This window comes from Ruditapes philippinarum, unplaced genomic scaffold (assembly GCF_026571515.1).
Source record: "Ruditapes philippinarum isolate M1 unplaced genomic scaffold, ASM2657151v2 ctg7299_1_1_1_1, whole genome shotgun sequence".
NCBI lineage: Eukaryota > Metazoa > Mollusca > Bivalvia > Venerida > Veneridae > Ruditapes > Ruditapes philippinarum.
Genome location: NW_026862430.1, coordinates 92,750 through 112,384, shown reverse-complemented (window position 1 = coordinate 112,384; position 19,635 = coordinate 92,750). Strand labels below are relative to the sequence as shown.

General features: G+C 32.8%; 1 protein-coding gene across 1 annotated transcript; it reads left to right on the top strand.

The window, feature by feature from the left end:
* The first annotated feature begins 3,234 nt into the window (after positions 1 to 3,234).
* Positions 3,235 to 4,715, top strand: LOC132719046 (monocarboxylate transporter 6-like). Its single transcript, XM_060702785.1, has one exon. The coding sequence runs from the start codon at positions 3,380 to 3,382 to the stop codon at positions 4,181 to 4,183; it is 804 nt and encodes a 267-aa protein (XP_060558768.1). The 5' UTR covers positions 3,235 to 3,379; the 3' UTR covers positions 4,184 to 4,715.
* Positions 4,716 to 19,635: the final 14,920 nt, after the last annotated feature.

Below are 19,635 nucleotides of genomic sequence, written 5' to 3'. Positions count from 1 at the left end.
TCATAGTAATGGCATGATAAATTTATTACTCTGATTAGATTGAATCAATAAGTACTATGATGTCAATTAGGCCTAAATGCGCTATAATTTTCCTTTTTTTAAGTAAAAAGTAACCTATTGATCATTCACACGAGCTATCTTTTTTAGCGTTTTGGCAATAAGTACTGTTACAGTGATTTAATCTTTTGTAAGTCAAAGTACCAGTTTCTTAATATTTTGCTATCTTTACCACAAATTGTTTCAATTCAGCGCTATTAAGCAATTCACATTATTACAATATGATGAAACTAATTTTTTTTGCCCATTCTACCCTTTTTGCATTAATTTCCAAACAACTGCACTATCATTTACCAGAAAGAAGATGTTCAAACATTTCTATTTTACTGAAAATAATGAAAATAACCAAATGACGTTCATGTGAAAGTGTGTGTTTGAACTCTTGTTGTATAGATATGCCAAAATGATATACATGTACATGTAAATTTTTTGTTGCTGCTTTTATTTCTAAATAATCTTATGATAATTGTGGAAACATTGAAATGTCACATTAGACATGATTACTGAAAATTGATTTTTTAAAAAAATATTTTTTTAAAAATTTCCCTACCTTATCAAAATACGTTTGTTTTGAAAAATCACAGGCACTATCTTCATCTGATTACAACTGATTTCATCTAAAAATAGCTTTCATTTCATCTTCAAGTTGAAACTTCTCGGCCATTAATAATCATTTATTTTTTAAATTGATTCATTCACTTAGCAGTAATTAAATTGCCCGCGGATGATTATACATACACGATATTCTGAGGATATGTCTGTCTCTAAATTTATCCTAACTCGCCCAACGCCTACATCTTTATTCCGTTTTCTGGCTCGACTGTTATAATTATTTATTTAAGTTGTTGAGCTCACCGGACGTCGGCGTTACAATTGTGGATAAGTCGTGTGCGGGGGTCACCTTTTCTATACCTTTTGAGATATGCTTTGACACTCAGCAAGAGGACATAGATCTGTCTAAAACAAATTGACGGACCTTTTTATTTTATTCGAATCATGGTAAAGTAATAACCATCATCACCAGTTCCAGTTAAGAGAAATTACTCTGTCAGATTTTGACATAATTTCGTCTTTTCTGTTTCTTTCCAACATAAATTTATACCTTTTAAAAAGTACTGTCGTTTTACCACTTTCAAATGTAGATTTTAAGACCATTTATATTGTCCTATTAAGTGGAGCTTTTAGACCCTGTTCATATTCCACTATCAAGTATCAATAGCAGTCGAGCGCGCTGTCTTATGTAATCTCTTATTAGATTATTTGTCTAGAAATTTGATGATTTTGTATTTTCTGAAACAGAATATCAGAGTTTCCTTTTTACATTTAAATTAATTTAGGAATTATTTGCGTATCTTAAGAAGCCGGTAATATTCTATTCTAGAGATCGACTGAGGTTTTCTTATTCAAGATAACGTAATTTGTCCTGGGGACAAAGAATATTAGATTTCGGAACGATATAAATATGATAAAAATGAATGTTTCAATCTATTTTAAGAAACAAACCTCCAAATTCATACTAATCTTTACGACTATTCACAAATCCAGAACAAAAGTTAGTCTAATGTAAGGAATTTTAAATAAATGGCATAAAATGTGAAAAATTATGATTCAAATTGACATTTCCCCGTAAGTAATGGAAAGGAATTTGGTGATACAGCTATAGTTTAAGCACATTCTGTGAGACAAATATATTTTGATTGTTGCTTGGAGGTGTTGCTGTACAGATGTTAAAAAATTAGAAATATTTACTTTGGGAAGAAATAATATTGTTTCTGCAAAGTCATTTCACTATAAATGACCACTTTTCAGAGGTTATATTGTAGTTAATATAATTTTATTTTTCATTATAGCTTGTACAGTGTTATATTAAATGTGATTATTCATACATTCCTTAATCTCTTTTAATTCATTTAAAGATTTTCTTAAATCTTTGTAAAACTGATCTTGATCCTTGCGGCTTGAAATAAGATACATATTTTTCAAGTTTGAAGAAGATAGCAACACAAGTTGCTATTTTAATCTCATTTTTATCATAAGAAAATAAGAAAGAAGAGCTCTTGCCGCGACTTACTCGGCGGCAGCAACGTCTGCTTTGATGAACTCTTTTGGTTAAGTTTTTGTTTATGATCATAAACGTCAATAAATGTACTATGCATTGAAATTTATCTATGGATTGGACCTCCCACTACTGTTTTCATGTCAAAGGTCAAGATAACTTTGATCTACAATAACTAAACATAAAACTGACCAGTTAATCAATTATCGATGAACTTGGTTCATAGATGCAGCTTAATGAGTCCTAACCTCCATATTCATGTTTAATCACAATATCAAAGGCAATGTGACAATGACCTTTATTTGTGTTTTTGTTTACGGCCAATAACCTTAATAACCGATAAAGTCAACCTGACGTTTAATCTAAATTTTCTCTTTAATCAAAACATGTGCAAGCAAGTGACACGGTTATATCTAAATACCATAACTTGGTGATGGAACTCTTTTATTAACACACCTGATAACATATTTCCTTCCAATAATGGCCATCAAAGTCATTCTTAAAGATGAACAATGCAATAAATTAAATGTAAAACAAAAACATAGACAGATACATATTTCACATGTTTATGATAAAGTAACTAGTAATATAAAGGAACGAACGAATTGTAACACTTGTAAAATTACATGCAAAGGCATGAAGTCATGTGATGATTAAACAATTAGGTAGAATGTTTGAGTAGGCTAGTGTACTCTTAATTGCTATACCTGTAATTATGAATTTGTATTTTTAAAATTTGCATAATATATCATAACTTTTTAATATGTTATATTTTCAAATCAATAGATTGTTTTAGAGCGCCGACTTGAAATTATTTGCCCCTCACGGTTGAAGATTCGAATTCCATCAAGATCTTTGGTTTCTTTCATGAGAGAAAGTTACCCATCAAGCTTCAGATGGTCAGTGGTTCTTTGCAGGCGCTCGCTCGTAAATGAGCTATGAACGAAGGGACCCTCAGATCTTCATCAAATATAATAGTGTCCGCGTAACTTAATACAAAATGACTATTTATATATGTAGGAATTATATAAAAATGTAGTTGCATATGTTTACATAGATTGCAAAACGTTTGTTTAGTACCTGAACGTGACATGAATTCTCACATTGCAAATCTAATGTTTTGCCACATATATAATGATGACCCGTACAAACCGTTCCACTATGTCAAAGATCGTACTTACGAACGGTATGGGGGAAGAAACATAGGTATAAGTCTAAATATTGTTGTAAACAAATAGCGTTTTTTGTGACTATCACATAAAAGAGATGACGTCTAATCCGGATCTTATGGAGACTTCCGAAAGAAAACCTCTTTTATCAGAATCTTTACGGGTAGCTCGGATTCAGCCTTCAAAATGGCGTCAATGCTTGGTTCTCATAGCATGCATGTATTTACACTTCATGTCACTCGGATTTGTCCCAGTTCTTGGAGTAATATACGTGGAACTTATACGTCAATTTAACTCTGCGCGATCAGTAACAGCTGTCATGCAAAGTATGTTCCAAGGACTCACTTACGTCGGAGGGATTTTGTTTTCAGGCATTGTCACGAAAAAAGGTGTAGGCCCACCTGTTATGATTGCATCGGCGTTAGGTGGTCTGGCATTGTTTTTCAGCGCATTCTCCGTGAATATCTATATGGTTATTGTTCTTGTGGGATTTGTTGGAGGGATGGCCATGAGTATTAACTACTTATGTGCATTCGTTGCAGTAGGTTGGATGTTTGTTTCAAACAGACGTTCTGCTCTTGCTTTCCTTACAATGGCAACTGCTGTTGGACAAACATTACTCCCTAATCTTGCAAACTATTTGATAAACGTATATGGATGGACAGGAACATTTATGGTATCCGGCGGGCTTGTCCTCAATAGTATTCCCTGTGGTCTACTTTTACATTTTTCACAAGATTTTTTCTTTAAAGAAACAAACCAAAATGTAAATAGAGATTCGGTTAAGGAGAAGATGTGTCAATGTAATTCAGTACAAGATGTTACTTATGCAATACTTATATTAGTGTCTTTTATATTTCCGGGAACAAATGCCGTAGAGAGTTGGTTACAGTGGATATGAGTGAACTTAGAGGATTAGACCGTCAACAAGGAAACTATTTTGTTATCACTAGTCGGCGCCTTCGGATTGTGCGGAAGATTGCTTGGAACTATTTTACTGAAAGTTTGGACGAAAGTTAGGATAGCAATACCTTTGGCGTTATCTTTTCGTGTTTCTTGCACTTGGACATTTTCTCGTAGTTTACCTTTTAGACTTCTACGGGATGTTAGGTGGAATATTTGTTCGTGGAATTTCTATTGGAATGGTTTGGTGCTTGTTACCAGGGATGCAGCTTGAACTACGTGGTATTAAAAGGTTCCCTCGAACTGTAGCGATATGTAACGTGGTGAGTGGAGTTGGGTTAGTTGTCTGTGGATATTTTGGTGGATTGATTGCTGACTGGACTGGTGGATATGATTTAGCGTTTTATATCGCCATTGGGGTAGCATTACTATGTGGAGTGTTGATGGCGATTATTAAGTGTTTACAGAAACTTGAATAGATGTACGAAGTCCAGTATTGATTTTTAATAAACAAGCAGCATATGTTTGAAGGACGTAAATTTATCATGTATTTCCGTTGTGGTCCTCAAAAATGATAATGTTAATCAAAATAGTAATGTCACGTTTATTGTGATAAAATTTGTCCAAAATCTTAAGATATGATTATTATTTAATAAACCGTGATTATGACAATGAATTCATTAATCTGGCCCATTTAAAAGCGAAGCGAGATATTGAAAATGGCGTTGTTCATGCGTCCTTACGGATCAATATCTCAAATGTTCAAATTTTATCAAACCTTTGCATAAAAGTATATTTATACTAAAATGAGGTTCACCAAGTGCAAGAAAAAATCATTCAATCTTTGATTTAAGAGTTATGGCCCTTCGTTTTGGAAAATTTGCATTTTCGAGTTTTATTTTATATCAAGTTTGTTTGATTGTCCTGAAACTAAATATGAATATATTCAATACTAAGAATCTGATTCAAATGCTATTTAGATCTGTTTGTGTGACAAGTTAATGATATGTTGAAAAAAGTCATTTTAAAGAGAAAATCATTTCAATACTTACTTCAATGTGTGACAAAACATGGGTATGATTCTTGAAAAAGTTGCTACAACAAACGAGTAAAGAAAGGTCTTTATCATAACAAAACACAAAACATGTAAGACTTACACAATTTTGCATTAAACATTGATATTGTGATCATAAATGGAAATAATACAGCCATTCGAAACATAAAATAATTCATTTGTGATCTGCGTCACTTTTTTTATTCAAATTAGTTATGCCTTAAAGATCCTGTAACACAATTTTTTCATTTTTTTTTCCATAAATATGATGCTCAAATTAAGATTTGTCAATATTGTAAGTTCCTATAAGCATTATTTATAAAGATATTACCCAATTTAACAGTTTATGTAAATAAAGGGAGGTAATTAGAAATTTATTTTCTATACATTCTAAGTCAAATTTTTTCAAGAAGAAATGAATGCATGTAATTCATTGATTAAATATAATGTGCACAAATATTTGCAGTACACATTTTACATATTCTTCGATGTTTGAAAATTGTTTTATTTGCATAATTATATACATATATAATTGTTTTGCAAGTGTGGTCGCTGACTTGAGATCACAGGTCCCTCACCGCTGTAGGTTCGATCCTCACTCGGGTCGAAATCTTTCATGTGAGAAAGCCACCCAGTTGGCTTACGGAAGGTCGGTGGTTCTACCCAGGTGCCCGCTCGTGTCTGAAATACTGCCCGGATGGGCACCTGGGGTCTTCCTCCACCAATAAAAGCTGGAAAAAAATCGACAAAAAAATCTCGGCGGGACGCTCTAGGATGGCCCGACTTGAGTGTACGGTCGCCCATATGGGCTTTTTTTCCGGCGGCGACCTTAAATAAACGCATTAAAAAAGGTATACACACAGTTACTGACCATCTCACTTCCCCTCGGAGCGTGCACGGCGCTGAGAGGGCATCGGCAGAAGATTTACAGCTTGGCTGGTAGTAAACTTAAAATGAAGCCACCGTGGACCGCTACTTCGTCAACAACTGCGGACTAGCTGCCGGTGTCCTGACTAATGCCGAGGGGAGTGGCCCTACAAAGCAGGCCCTTGGGTCGACGAGAATGGTGTGCTTAAGTGCGTGAGCCCTTAGCACGGTTAGACGGCTTGAATGGCAGGCCTTTTGCTGGCACAAACAGCCCTTGTCAGGGCTTACCTTTCATATTGTCACAGGTTACTGTACATTTAGGTTCTCATTGACCGCCGTACATTGACCTACTTTTGGCTCAAAATTCATATATTTGGCTAATACTCTGGAGGTAAATTATCACCACTTTTGTGCTTCAAAATTAACTCTTTAAGGGCATGACTGGTAACATGTCCGGGGTCCGTACTCGACAGCGAAAGCTGCATTTTGTGCCGTTGCGGGCGGATGGACCCTCATTAAACATAGACTATAGATAGATAGTATACACACAGTAACAATATCAATCACAAAACATACAGGATCTTTAATTATTTTAGAAAAGACGGAATTTATCAAATTTTATGTACATTTACAAATTAGTTAATATTAATTATATCAATGTACTTTAAAAAAAGTTATCAATGTATATTTACAAATTAATTGATATAGGGATGTCGTAAATGTACATTTACGAATTAATTCAAAGGGTTATTGTCAATGCACATTCGCAAAATAATACAACTGAAATATAGTACATTCACAAATAAATTAACAAAGTCTCAACATTTGCGTATCATTTGAATTCATTTCGTAATATTGAATCTCATGAACAAACTTACCGAGAAGTGTAATCGAAACGCTGTTGATTTTATTTATCTGAGATACCTTTAAATATTTCTGGTATTATATATAGTAATTATAATTGACTAATGCCCTGTTTCGCAATAGTACAAGTCGTTTATTGTAGGAAAATATTGTAGGAAGAAAAACGAGAGAGGATGGGGTCTAATCAACAAGAAACAGATGGCTGCTTTAAAATGAAAACACTTACGAATGCATAAACAATTTTCAAAAACATGAACAGAAACAGACATTCAAAGATTGATGTCGGAACTTTTCTATTGTTAATGAAAATATTCAAACGGCGTTGGTTTTTGTTAAACATTTATACTAAAGAATAATGTTTTCGTACTATATTCTTCCTTTGAAATAATAAGCTAATCAAAGTGTGCAGCAGTTATTGAAAGATGTTTACAGCATGTTGGACTTTCGGTACGGTATGAAAAATATTTGGATACAAAGGCAAGGGAAATGATTATGGTGGTATTTGTTGCACACTCCAATAGAAGCAGATGGTTAGTTTGCAAGTGGAACATTCTTGAACAAGCTATCGAAGTGCTGCAAAGTCAAACTATGATATCATATATGTGAACTTTTAGCACTAATACTAAGGTATGTGACCTTAACACTTGTGTTTTAATTAAAGTTTTATATGACGATGGAGAGAGAGAGAGAGAGAGAGAGAGAGAGAGAGAGAGAGAGAGAGAGAGAGAGAGAGAGAGGGAGAGAGAGAGAGAGAGAGAGAGAGGAGGGAATTAGTATTTTGGTCCTAGTTCTGGTCATTGAAAGATAAAACAGATTAAAACGGAAAACAGATTTTTATGACGTTACGTTTTCGCCGTATAAATCAGTGACATTTAGCATCTTTGTATGTCAAAAACCACCTCAATGATAGTGTATGATAATATAACTAGGTAAAGCTTGTTTTAACTTGCGGAACTCATCGACAAATATTCTTCGAAAATTCTTAATAATCTCTGACTTTATACTGTTAGAAAATAGTTCTACCGTGTGGTTTCAGATGTACATGTAAACAAACGCGGAGTGTAATCTTTGTATAGTGTATAACGAATATAAATTTGATACCCAAAAGAAAATAAATTATTTTTTTCGGTAAAAATATGTCTGTCAATCATAATCAATTTCAAAACGCCCATAGATGTACAATTATAACTAAATACGAAGTTTATTGTTGCTTTAAAAGGCTTTGTAATCTATATAATCAAGGGAGAATACATAACAGCCGCATATACAAGTAGTCCTTAACCAGTGTTTATTGGCAGTTTAACACCGGTTTTTCTTCTTCTTTGTCTATAGTGACAAAATCACGAGGAGTGTTAGAATATTTATTAACATGTTTAGTTTCTAAGCTAAGGTTAGACTTAAATACTGTATCCGTTCTGTGTTTTCATACTATTGTGCTCGAGGTCCTTATCCGAAGACTTATTGACACTTTTTTTTAACTTATGGGATTGTTTGCTATTTTATATGGCGAAGCGACATTTTCCGTGACATTGAATCTAATAGTCATTTTTTTTTATCTCCCCGCTTGTTTAGAAATCATGTGATAAGTAGTCGGTCATTTGCGGAGAAATTGATGATGGCTGCATATTATTTATCCAGGAAAGCCGACTAGCAGGTCCGACCGGAAAGATATGACTTAAAAGTGTGTTAAAATGGGCGTAAAGAAGACAAATCTGTTTTTGTGTGTATTCATAGGAAGTAGTCCTTAGATAGTTCTACCGAGACTAAAGGGTACAAGGGAGAATGACATGAAAATTCATCCGCAACTTAATGTATACTCTGCGGTTTGACCTTTTATATTCGATCTTGTAACTAAATGAATTCGTGATACGAGTAGAGTACTTACTTTTTTTTATAAAGTAAAACTTTGCCACCAACAGTGATACATACTTTGGTTTCGGCAAATTATACTTTCATGAACCGCAAAGGTGAGAATTAATGTTTCTCAAGTAACCACAGACAATATCCGACAAAATTGATTCCTGTATTTACAGACATTCCCAGACTTTATTGGGTTGCTTGGTACGAGTAGAAAAGATGTAAACTGAAGCAAACTGGCACTTAATATGTGGTTACAACTATATACTTCACAGGTGAATCACAAAATGTTAGGTTTCTCTAAATGTTGACTTACGCTCCAGGATTATCAGAAAAAGTTAAGTTGTTTTCAAATATTTAATATTTCACGAAGTATTTTTTTTATAGAATTCAACGAATATGAAGCTCTTACCATTCATAAAGATTTTTTTTATCTTTTTTGTTATCAAAATTCATTTACATGAAAAGTAAAGAGCATTGGCTCGGAACACTGAAAGAGAAAGAAACAGACAGACAATTTAACCCCCCCCCCCCCCCCCCCAAAAAAAAAAAAACAACCGCCAAATTGAAAATGTTGCAGGCTCGGTTTGATTGTGAATGTTCATGGACGGCAGTGGTATTTGCAAGCTACTATCAACGTAACCTAGCACAGGTTTTAGCAGGACTAAACATTTAAACAACTGTGAAATTATGAATTTAGAAACATTTGCAGATGTATTCATACGGCTGTTATCATGGAACGTTCAATGTGACACTTTCTTGCCATTCCATGAAAAGCAGGGTATGATCCCCCAAAATAAGAATGCATGTGTGCTTAACGAGAAAAAAGAATGGGCGGAAATAAATACAATGGAATTTTGAAAGGGGGTCAGATCTTACGAAGCCTGCATATTACTGATTTAAGGACAACTTTAAAATGCAGGCATCATTTAAAGTTTTCACAACGCAAGAAAATATTTTGGCTAGAGAAATAGATTGTTCTTTACACTATTACTTTATTGTCAAATTGTTAATTTTGTAGTTGTCGAATGGAATATTTCCTTATATATTAAAATATTTTTGCATAACACGTGTAAGCATTGGTGCAATTATTCAAGTATTTAAAACAATGGCTTGTGCACGTGTAGTTAATATCGTACATATCAAGTTGGACAATAATGTAAATGAATAAAGTCAAGGCTTCACAAGCATATAGAATATATTTCGTTTCGTTTAGATGTTTAGTTTATACAAATTTATACAAACTTATTTTAGTTTGGTTGTGTTGGAAACTATAAACGTATTGAAACACTCTCGAATCCGTTCTTTGAACCAACCAGAACTTCTGCTGGTCTTTATTTATAGCAGGTAATTCATGGACCTTCGCATATTATTTGAATTAATTTTACTTTTAAATTTAATGAAAAACTTACACAGTAGTTGAAACTAAACGTTTGTTTTAACTGAGATAAATATTTCATGTAAAATGATAATGATATTTGACTAATCCGATGTTTCGCAAAATTACTTGTAATTTGTCGAAGGAAAGAAAACGAGAGAGGATTGGGTCTTATCAACAAGAAACAGATGGCTGCTTTATAATGAAAACACGTTGAAAACATAAACAATTTTCAAAAACAATAATGAACCAGAAAGCAGACATTCGGAACTTTTCTATTGTTAATGAAAATAATTAAGCGGCGTTCTTTCTTGAAAATGAGCACTAAATATAAAATGATTTTGTACTATGTTTTTCGTTTGAAAAACATCAAAGTGTGCAGCAGTTATTGCAAGATGTTAACTAGTCGTTGGATATGAAACTATTTTGATATAAAGGCGATGGTATTTGTTACACACTTCAATAGAAACAGATTGTTAGTCTGCATGGAGAACATTCTTGACTGATTCAAGGTCAAATTTCAACATATAAACCGTTATATTATATATGTGAACTTTTAGCACCAATTCTAGCGAATGTGAACTCTGCACATGTGGTATAATCTTATAAGTTTTGTATGACGTAAAAATAAGAAAAAGTAAGGAGAGAAATAAAGTTGCAGACTTTCATGTTTCCCTTTATAACAGTGGTAGTTTCTACATTTAAGTAATAAATTGCAACAGAAAAAAATAAGGAAAGTATCTTATGAAATTTTGGTTCCATTTCTGGTCATTGAAAATTAAAGACGTTACGTTTTGCCATATGATGTCGTGTCATTTAGCATCTTTGTCTGTCAGGACTACCTCAGTGATTGTTTTAAATTGACAATCGGAACTCCTCGCCGAATATTCATAATAATCTCTTACTTTATACGATTTAAAAGTATTTCTACCGCGTAGTTATAGATGTACATGTAAACAAAAGCGGAGAGTGTAATCTTTGTGAAGTGTATAACGAATACATTAGAATTTTTTTTTCTGTAAAATTAAGATGAATATGTCTGACAATAAAAGCCCACTGATATACAAATACAAAGTAATGTCAGTAGGTAAACGTTTTGTACTTTCGCCTTCTTCAATAATAATAATAATTTTTTCTGATTTGAGATACCTATAAATATTTTGAATGATAACGATTTTTGACTAATCCACTGTTTCGCAATAACAAGTACATGTTTACAAGTGAATTGTTGGGAGGAAGAAAAAAGAGAGAGGATGAGGTCTTATCAACAAAAAACAGATGGCTGTTTTATATGAATTCACTTTGAAATACCTAAAACAATTCAAAACAATAATGAACCAGAAAGCAGACATCCAAAGATTGATGTTGGAATATTTCTATTGTTAATGAAAGTAATCAAGCTTTCTTGAATATTTGCACTAAATATTAGATGTTTTCGTACTAAATTATTCGTTTCAAGTAACAAGCTAAACAAAGTGTGCAGCAGTTATTGCAAGATTTTTACTGCTCGTTGGACTTGCGATGCGGAATGAAAACTATTTTGATACAAAAGCAATGGTATTTTTACACTCTTCAATAGAAACAGATGGTTAGTCTGCAAGGAGAACATTTTTGAACCAGCTATCAAAGTGATGTTAGGTCAAATCTCAACACATAAGACCGTTAGAATTTCATATAATTATGTTAACTTTTAGCACCAATACTAGCGTATGTGAACTCCGCACATGTTGTTTAATCTTTATAAGGTTTGTATGGCTTAAAAAAAAAGTAAGGTAAAAATAAAGTTGCAGACTTTCATGTTTCACATTATAACGGTTTTAGAATCTAGAGGTAGTTCTTACATTTAAGCATTGTACAGCAAAAGATGAGAAATAAAAGTATCTAAAAAATGTTGGTTCAATTTTTTGTCATTGAAAGATTAATTTATGACGTTACGATTTCGCTATATTATTAGTGTCATTTAGCATCTTTGTCTGTCAGACCACTCTATGATAGTGTTTGATAATATAACTAAGTGTAGCTTGTTTTCAATTGATTTCGAAAATATCGTATCAATTGCTATACAAAATTAATAACGAACTTACAAGAATTTTCCAGGTGAAGCACAGTGAAATTTTCTAGGGCGAAGCAAAATTTCTCCATGACATTGAGTCTAATAGTCATTTGTCTCCCACCGCTACATCAGAAATTCTGAGATAAGTAGTCGGCTACTTGCGGAGAAGGTGATTACTGGCTTTATATTCAGGAAAGCTGACTTGGTGGTTTGACTGCCTAAATTTGACCATAATGTGGGACTTAATCGGTGTAAAAGCGAAACACCTGTTTTTATGTGTATTTATAGGGAGTGGTACTTAGATAGGTTTACTTTTCAAGATGGAAGTTCTTATTCCCACAGAGAGTGTTTTGAGAAGGTAAAAGACAGGCTTAGATGAAATCTCATCCGCAATGTAATGTGTACTTAGCGGTTTGACCCGTTATATTCGATGTTGCAATTACCTGAATTACTGAAGTACTTACTGTTGATAGAGTATCACTTTACCTCTAAAAATGATTCATTCTTTGGTTTCGGCAAATTATACTTACAAAGGTGAGAATTAATGTTTCTAAGATAATCACAGACAATATCAGACTAGATTAATTTACATTCCGAGCCTTTTCTAGAACAGGTATATCATAGTAAATTATTAAACAGAAGAAATGTTTGGATAATTTAGGATGTACTTTCACAAATTAAATGATAGGGATGCTGTCATTGTGCATGTGCAAATAGATTGATATAATTCAGTTGTCAATGTAAATTCATAAATTTATTAATGCGGATGCAGCTGTCAATGTATATTAACAAATTAAGTAAATAGGCAATCTGTTATTATATATTAATAACAGGGATTCTATTCATGTACCTTCGCATATATCTTGAATTTATTTTTGTTTAGTTTTAAATTTCATCGAAAACGTTTACAACACTGTAAACGAAACATAGATTATTTTATCTCTTAACTGCGATACCAATAAATAGTATATTCATAATAATTGACTAATGTACTGTTTTGCAATGGTACAAATTCGTTGTCGGAAGAAAAACAAGAGGTGATGGGTGCTATCAAACAAGAAACAGATGACTGCTTTATAAAAATACATTAACAAATTTCATGAACCAGAAATCAGACATTTAAAGATTGATATTGGAACATTTTTATTGTTACTGAAAATAATCTAGATGAATTCTTTCTTGAGTATTTGCACTGAATTTAATGTTTTGTACTATAAACTTCGTATGAAATATTAAGCATTTTAACGTATGGAGCAGTTATTGATATATGTTTACATCATGTTTCTTTTGCGCTTCGAAACATATTTTGAAAAAAGCAATGGAAATTATTACGATTGAATTTGTTGCACACTTCCATTAAAATGGCGATTTGGCTGCTAGAGGAACATTAAAACAGCTATGAAAGGTCAATTTTCTAGATATTAACCCGTTATTACATCATATATACGTATACGTTAACTTGTAGCACCAATGCTATTATCGGTACCCATAGCATAATTGAATACATTTCGCTTGAATGATACAGCAGAAGTATAAGGTAAAGAAAGAAAGAAATCCGTAGAATTTCAGAATTTAAAAAACAAACATGAAATGAAAAAAACAAACAAAAAAAAAAAAAGGCAAAAAAAAACAACAAAGGCATGGGAAAAAACAACAACAAAAAACAGGGCATTTGCTTATTAAACGAACATAAACTTTTTTATTTTAAAGCATATTTCATTTAAATGTGATTGAAATTCAATTCAAAGAAATATAGAAGCAATCGCCCGAAAATAGTATACATAAAAGGACATAGGAAAAATGTTTTATTGAGGGAAAATGATACAAAACAGTAAACATTGTATTACAATTAACATAATTTTTTTAATTTAATTGATTTTTAAACCAAGGTGAGTGAAATGCTTGTTAAGCAATAGGAACATTTTATTTGTAGATGATGAACCGTAAGTCAATGGCTTTTAGACAAGTGTTAAGTTTGAAGATAATGTATTGCTGATGACCACAGATTGCGTTTCTGAAATACAAAAAAAACTATTTATTATTTCATGTAAAGGCAGTGAGTATCGGTAATTTTAGAAAATTCTATTTTTGTTTCAAGAGTCTTTTGACGAAATAAAATGATAATTCTTGAATCAATTTTCTAGAATGTCTTCTTCATCATCTCACACGACACGTTCAATACGTTTCAACTAAACACATTTTGTGCTTGATTTTAGTAATGATGAAGCTTCAAGGCAATGCTCCATATGCTCTTTTTATTAAATATTCAGTTTTGACTTTCCCGTTTTTAACAAAACATTGAGGCCGGACTAGGAATTGTATGCAATATGGTACAATATGGTACACACAGCTTCGGGACGTTAACACCAGTCTGTGGTTTCCATGTAGCTAAAATGGTACAAATAGGTAATACACCAAATGTTTCAGGCTTATGTGGAATTATCGAGAATATATTTATATCTGTTTTCACTGTCTGACATTTTAATAACAATCATCTTCAGACATCTGTCTTGTGATGTTTGCAGGGAATAATTGGAAAACATCGTCGGTAATCAAGGCGTACTCGTTACGCGTACACTGTGCTCACTGATGAATTTAGCGATGTCAAGAATATTAGTAAATGGAATCAGTATCCTTGAGTTCCAACCATGTGGTAAAATATTAGTTAGCTAAATCAGTAAACCTTTTTTCTGACAATTTGATGAATATATTAAGTGGAATCAGAACCGGTTGGCTCAAACAATGTGATGAATATAGTAACACTTTCAGTAATCAAGGGTTCAAACGATGAGATGAATGTAGTAAGCGGAATCAGTATCCGTAAACGGAATGATTTGAAATCAGATTAAAATGGAAATACTAACACAAAATGATACTCATTGTCAATAACTTGCATTTTGCATTTAGTATATTATCTATTGTTCCGCACCGCACTGACCAAAGTAACTTTACACTTTATTTATTTTGATATTGTGTTGTCTGAACGGTTATTGGTAAGATGTTTTCACAGTATTAGCATTTTTTTCGTTAGCATTGACGATTATGCAATCGCTTTCGTGCATAATGGCATTAAGCGGTAGAAATATTTGTCTTGCTTTGCAAGTGCACAACAGAATATGCTTCATTTACAATGTCAACAAAGACTTTTTATGATAGCCTGCTAGCAGAGATAAAAAATATATATTTTACAAATAATTACACATATGATTATGACATGCCTTTCTAAAGCTCAGAGAAATCAGGGCTCTTGATATACTGTTTTGTCACACACTATAGGGATCCTTTCGAAAAGTGTAGTGGAGTTTACACCACCGTAAATTCTGGCGCACTATACGTCGATAAGCATGATCATCGTCCAAAAGAATTCTCGTTTATATTAATAATAGCAACAGAAAATGTTATTGAAACACCACCTTTTCGAAAAAAGAAGGTATAGAAACGGGCTCTGACTGTCTGTCCGTCCGTCCATACGTCATACGTTTCTAGTCCATTACTACTCATTCAGCCTTTCATCAAGGGATTTTGGAACAACTTATCATCAATATTATGCGCAACAATAGACCCCTATCGCTTAGGTCAAAGTGTATAATTCGTATCCGGACCATATCTTTTTCATCAATGCATAATTGTATAATTTATGTAAATTTCTTTTAGGCGGGGGAACGTTAAAACAACTCATTCATTCTAAGAAAGTACGAATTATCTGCTCGTTAAGGATCACGATTCCGATACGTTTCAAAGAATTTAATAGGTTTAAGTCAAGACTATTGACAGACGGACAAATAATAAAAGTCGAATAGATATATGTTCTCATAAGGCTTAGAATATCTCAGGATGAATAAGTCCAAAATGTCATATCATTTTTTCAAAGACAGATAGAGAGAGACGGACATACGGACAGAAGGCAGATATTCAGCCAGGTAGACAAATAGAAAAACATCTGGAAACAAAATGATCCCTCGGAAGCATTATTCACAACAAAAATTCATGAACATTGCAGACTCGGTTTGATGGAGTCTGTCCATGAGGGATAATGAATAAGTGCAACAGCACCGGATTGAGTGGTACTCAATTCTCAACACTTAATGGTGTTGGCATCAATGATCCCGAAGGACCAGAAAAATAAAAAAACACTGAAGTGAAGTACGGGGCAACTTTTTACAGCTGCCACACTGCACTTGACACCTGCTGTTGTGAAGTATAAAAATCAATCTTGAAACAAAGTGATCTATCGGAAGCATTAATCACAACAAAATAACATGAAAATTTCAGACTCGGTTTGATTGAGTCTGTCCATGAGGGATAAGGAATAAGTGCAATATCCCTCACGCCCCCTAGCAGCGACTTGAGTGGTACTCGGACGATAAACAAAAGACGGTCAGACGAAAAATAATTTGTTGTAAAACAAACAGAAAATCTGATTGCATCGAAACTTTTTATCTTGTCTTCATGTGTTTGTACTACAATAAAAACGCATTTTGCATTGTATCAGATAGTTAAGGACTCTATCCGACAAAAAACAACAGCCCCAGATACAGTGCCTCATCAAATTATGAAGCTCTACTCGATGATATACGTCGAATAGATATCTTCGAGGAGCTCTATACGACAATAACTTCGAACAGTGCACCTCTTTGTGCTCAAATCGAAAGGATCACTATTTCCTTTGACCTTTACTGATCTATTTGTATCAACTAAATAGAACAACAACAAAACCAAAATTCTGAATATATAGTATATATTGTACCGAGCACTTGGGTAAAGATTTTACAATCCATTACAATCCAACAAACATATATATAAACATATACCAGTATACTAGTAAATCTATTAATAAATGCATCCATCACTTTCATAAATGATACAGTTTCAATTCAAACAACTAATACCAATATATATAAAACCGTAAACATGTAAGCATTCGTATTGTTACTAGTAAACATATTTTCCCCGAACTTTTGTTTATCAACAAGTTAGATCCATGTTAAAAATTAATGCGACTATAAAGTATCGATACCCAAAGCTGAATGACTTTCAATTACAATTCATAATGCACAGTAACTCGTGCATACGTAATTGAACAAAACAACTTCTGATTGGTACATTCAAAAGATCTATCCAATCCAAAGGAAATTATTTACCGCCTAATTCGCTTCACTTAACCGGCGGAAAATATATATGGTATGACAGTGCTGCAAGCAGGTTCAACAGTTATTACTTTAGCTTCTCTAGACAGACTATTCATAACTTAATGCATAGGTTTAATACGGTTGTAATGACCTCTGAAATGCAATCCTATTGGCAACGTCTTCCAAACACACTCATACAACATTAGGTCATTTCTATGAGGCAATATTCTTTTAAATTGAAGGTCACAATGGTTAGCATTCAGGTGTATACAGTAAGTTCTATTTTTGTCCAAATAATGTGCTGTTAAAATTATCTTTTCAAGATTTTACATTTTAACCCTTGGCACTAACTGTTAAACAAATATGCATTTTGCTTATGTCTGCAGGGATAAAAACCCACACAACCTATTAGCAAGACATTTAATAATTGTTAAAATAAACATAACCGCAAAATGTGTATTCATCAATATTTGAAAAACAAACGAATGGAGAGTAAGGTTTTCATTTTGTATATTTCTAAGTCGACCTACCCGTATAACTAATGTAACGTGCACGGGCTAGCTTTTATATGTAAATTTTTCTTATGGCTACTTTGCCAGTTGATTGGTTACAAATGATTATAAAACGATTTATTCAAACTTTGGAATCAAGTTTAATTAACTGTTGTTTATAATAGTAACGTGCCTATATAGTTGATGTGCTTTACTTGAACTTTATATAAAATTAGGGTGACACTTTTTAGGCTATTTAATATATATATAAAAAAAATGGATATCGAGTTTTCAATACTTTAGTAATAACAATTACACCTAACGCAATGTTAAATTGATGCAATTGTTATACTTCGTAAATAGTGCAAGAATCCAAGTAATTAAACTAAAATATTATTTAATTATTTATGTGATGTTGACACTTTGGCAGCTGGGCAGAGACTGACTGTCCGCAGCTTTGAGCTCTATTTATACCCAATAATGTAGTTATATTTAATGATCGTTTACTGTAGTTGAAGAAATCAAGCATCCAAGAGATAATGGGTAGAATTTTGGTACGAATGGCATTAAGTTCGAACGATTTTATGGACGAATTGTTCTGATATTTTAGAAATAATAAAAATATGCCCGTTATATCAAATAATTGCTACGAATAAGTTGTTAAATCTAATCATTTAATTCTTATGTTTTTTTTCTTATTTATAAAGATTAAACTATACAACTTTAACACAAGATTACATATTTTTTAACAATTTAACTTATCGGCAATTATGTATAAAACCACTAAATATCATTATAGAGAATCTAGGCAGAATAGAACAATCGTCACACTTAAGTCTGAAGTCCTAGTTATTTTCAACTCTAAAATATATGAAACAAATTCTTTGACGTCAAAGTATGTAAACCGGTTGGGGATTGCTACATTGTCTGTGGCAAGCACTTCTTTGTTCTATGTTTCTTTACGCCGATCTTAAACATTTTGTCATATCTTTGTGGCCCGTCACATGCGGGGTTTAAGTAATAATTGTTTCGTTTTCAACAAATATATAGAATAGTCAGTATCTGACAGACGTTTAAGCTTCTGTTTCTGCCCTTTCTTATCAAAATGTCAAAAAGATTAGCATTAATTTATTTCACTTCACGTACAAAACTTGTCTTGACAGTACATTCCTCAGCTGAATGTGTTAAAATGTACAAAATCTAGTTCAATTCTACGCAGATGTTATACAACATGCTGTCTCTGAAATCATTTACTGTTATACCACTTTGTGGTTTTGTCCAAAAATAAAAATAAAACCTCTTGGTTATAAAAAAGCTTTTACATAAAACGAGACTGGCTGATTTAGTATGTAATTAATACCTGAGGATTTCATGCGGGCTTGATTTGGATGTATTTTATTGACAGAAGTTCCTTTGAGATATTAAACAAGACTTTTTGCTGAACATTTCTTTTATTTATTGCATTTTATCCTCTCCGTAATTTTTATTTTTTGGTTATTTTTTAATCTAAATCTGGTGTGTTATGATAACTGCGAGTTTATACAAAAAGCATACGCATGTACTTACATGTTACTGTCACAATCGAGTTCTTGGCAAGTTCTGTATCACAACTCACATGTTTGCCACATCTCAGAATCAAGATGGCGCGATCATGATGACGTCCTCAAGCTAGAAATTTAGCTTTGAGTGTTTTTCTTCCAGCGTATGCCGAGTTCTTGAATACGTTTTCATGTATAGAGGATATATAGAAATTCTCA

Coding starts and splice junctions, on each gene's coding strand:
- LOC132719046 (XM_060702785.1), top strand. CDS start 3,380: ATGACGTCTAATCCGGATCTTATGGAGACTTCCGAAAGAAAACCTCTT.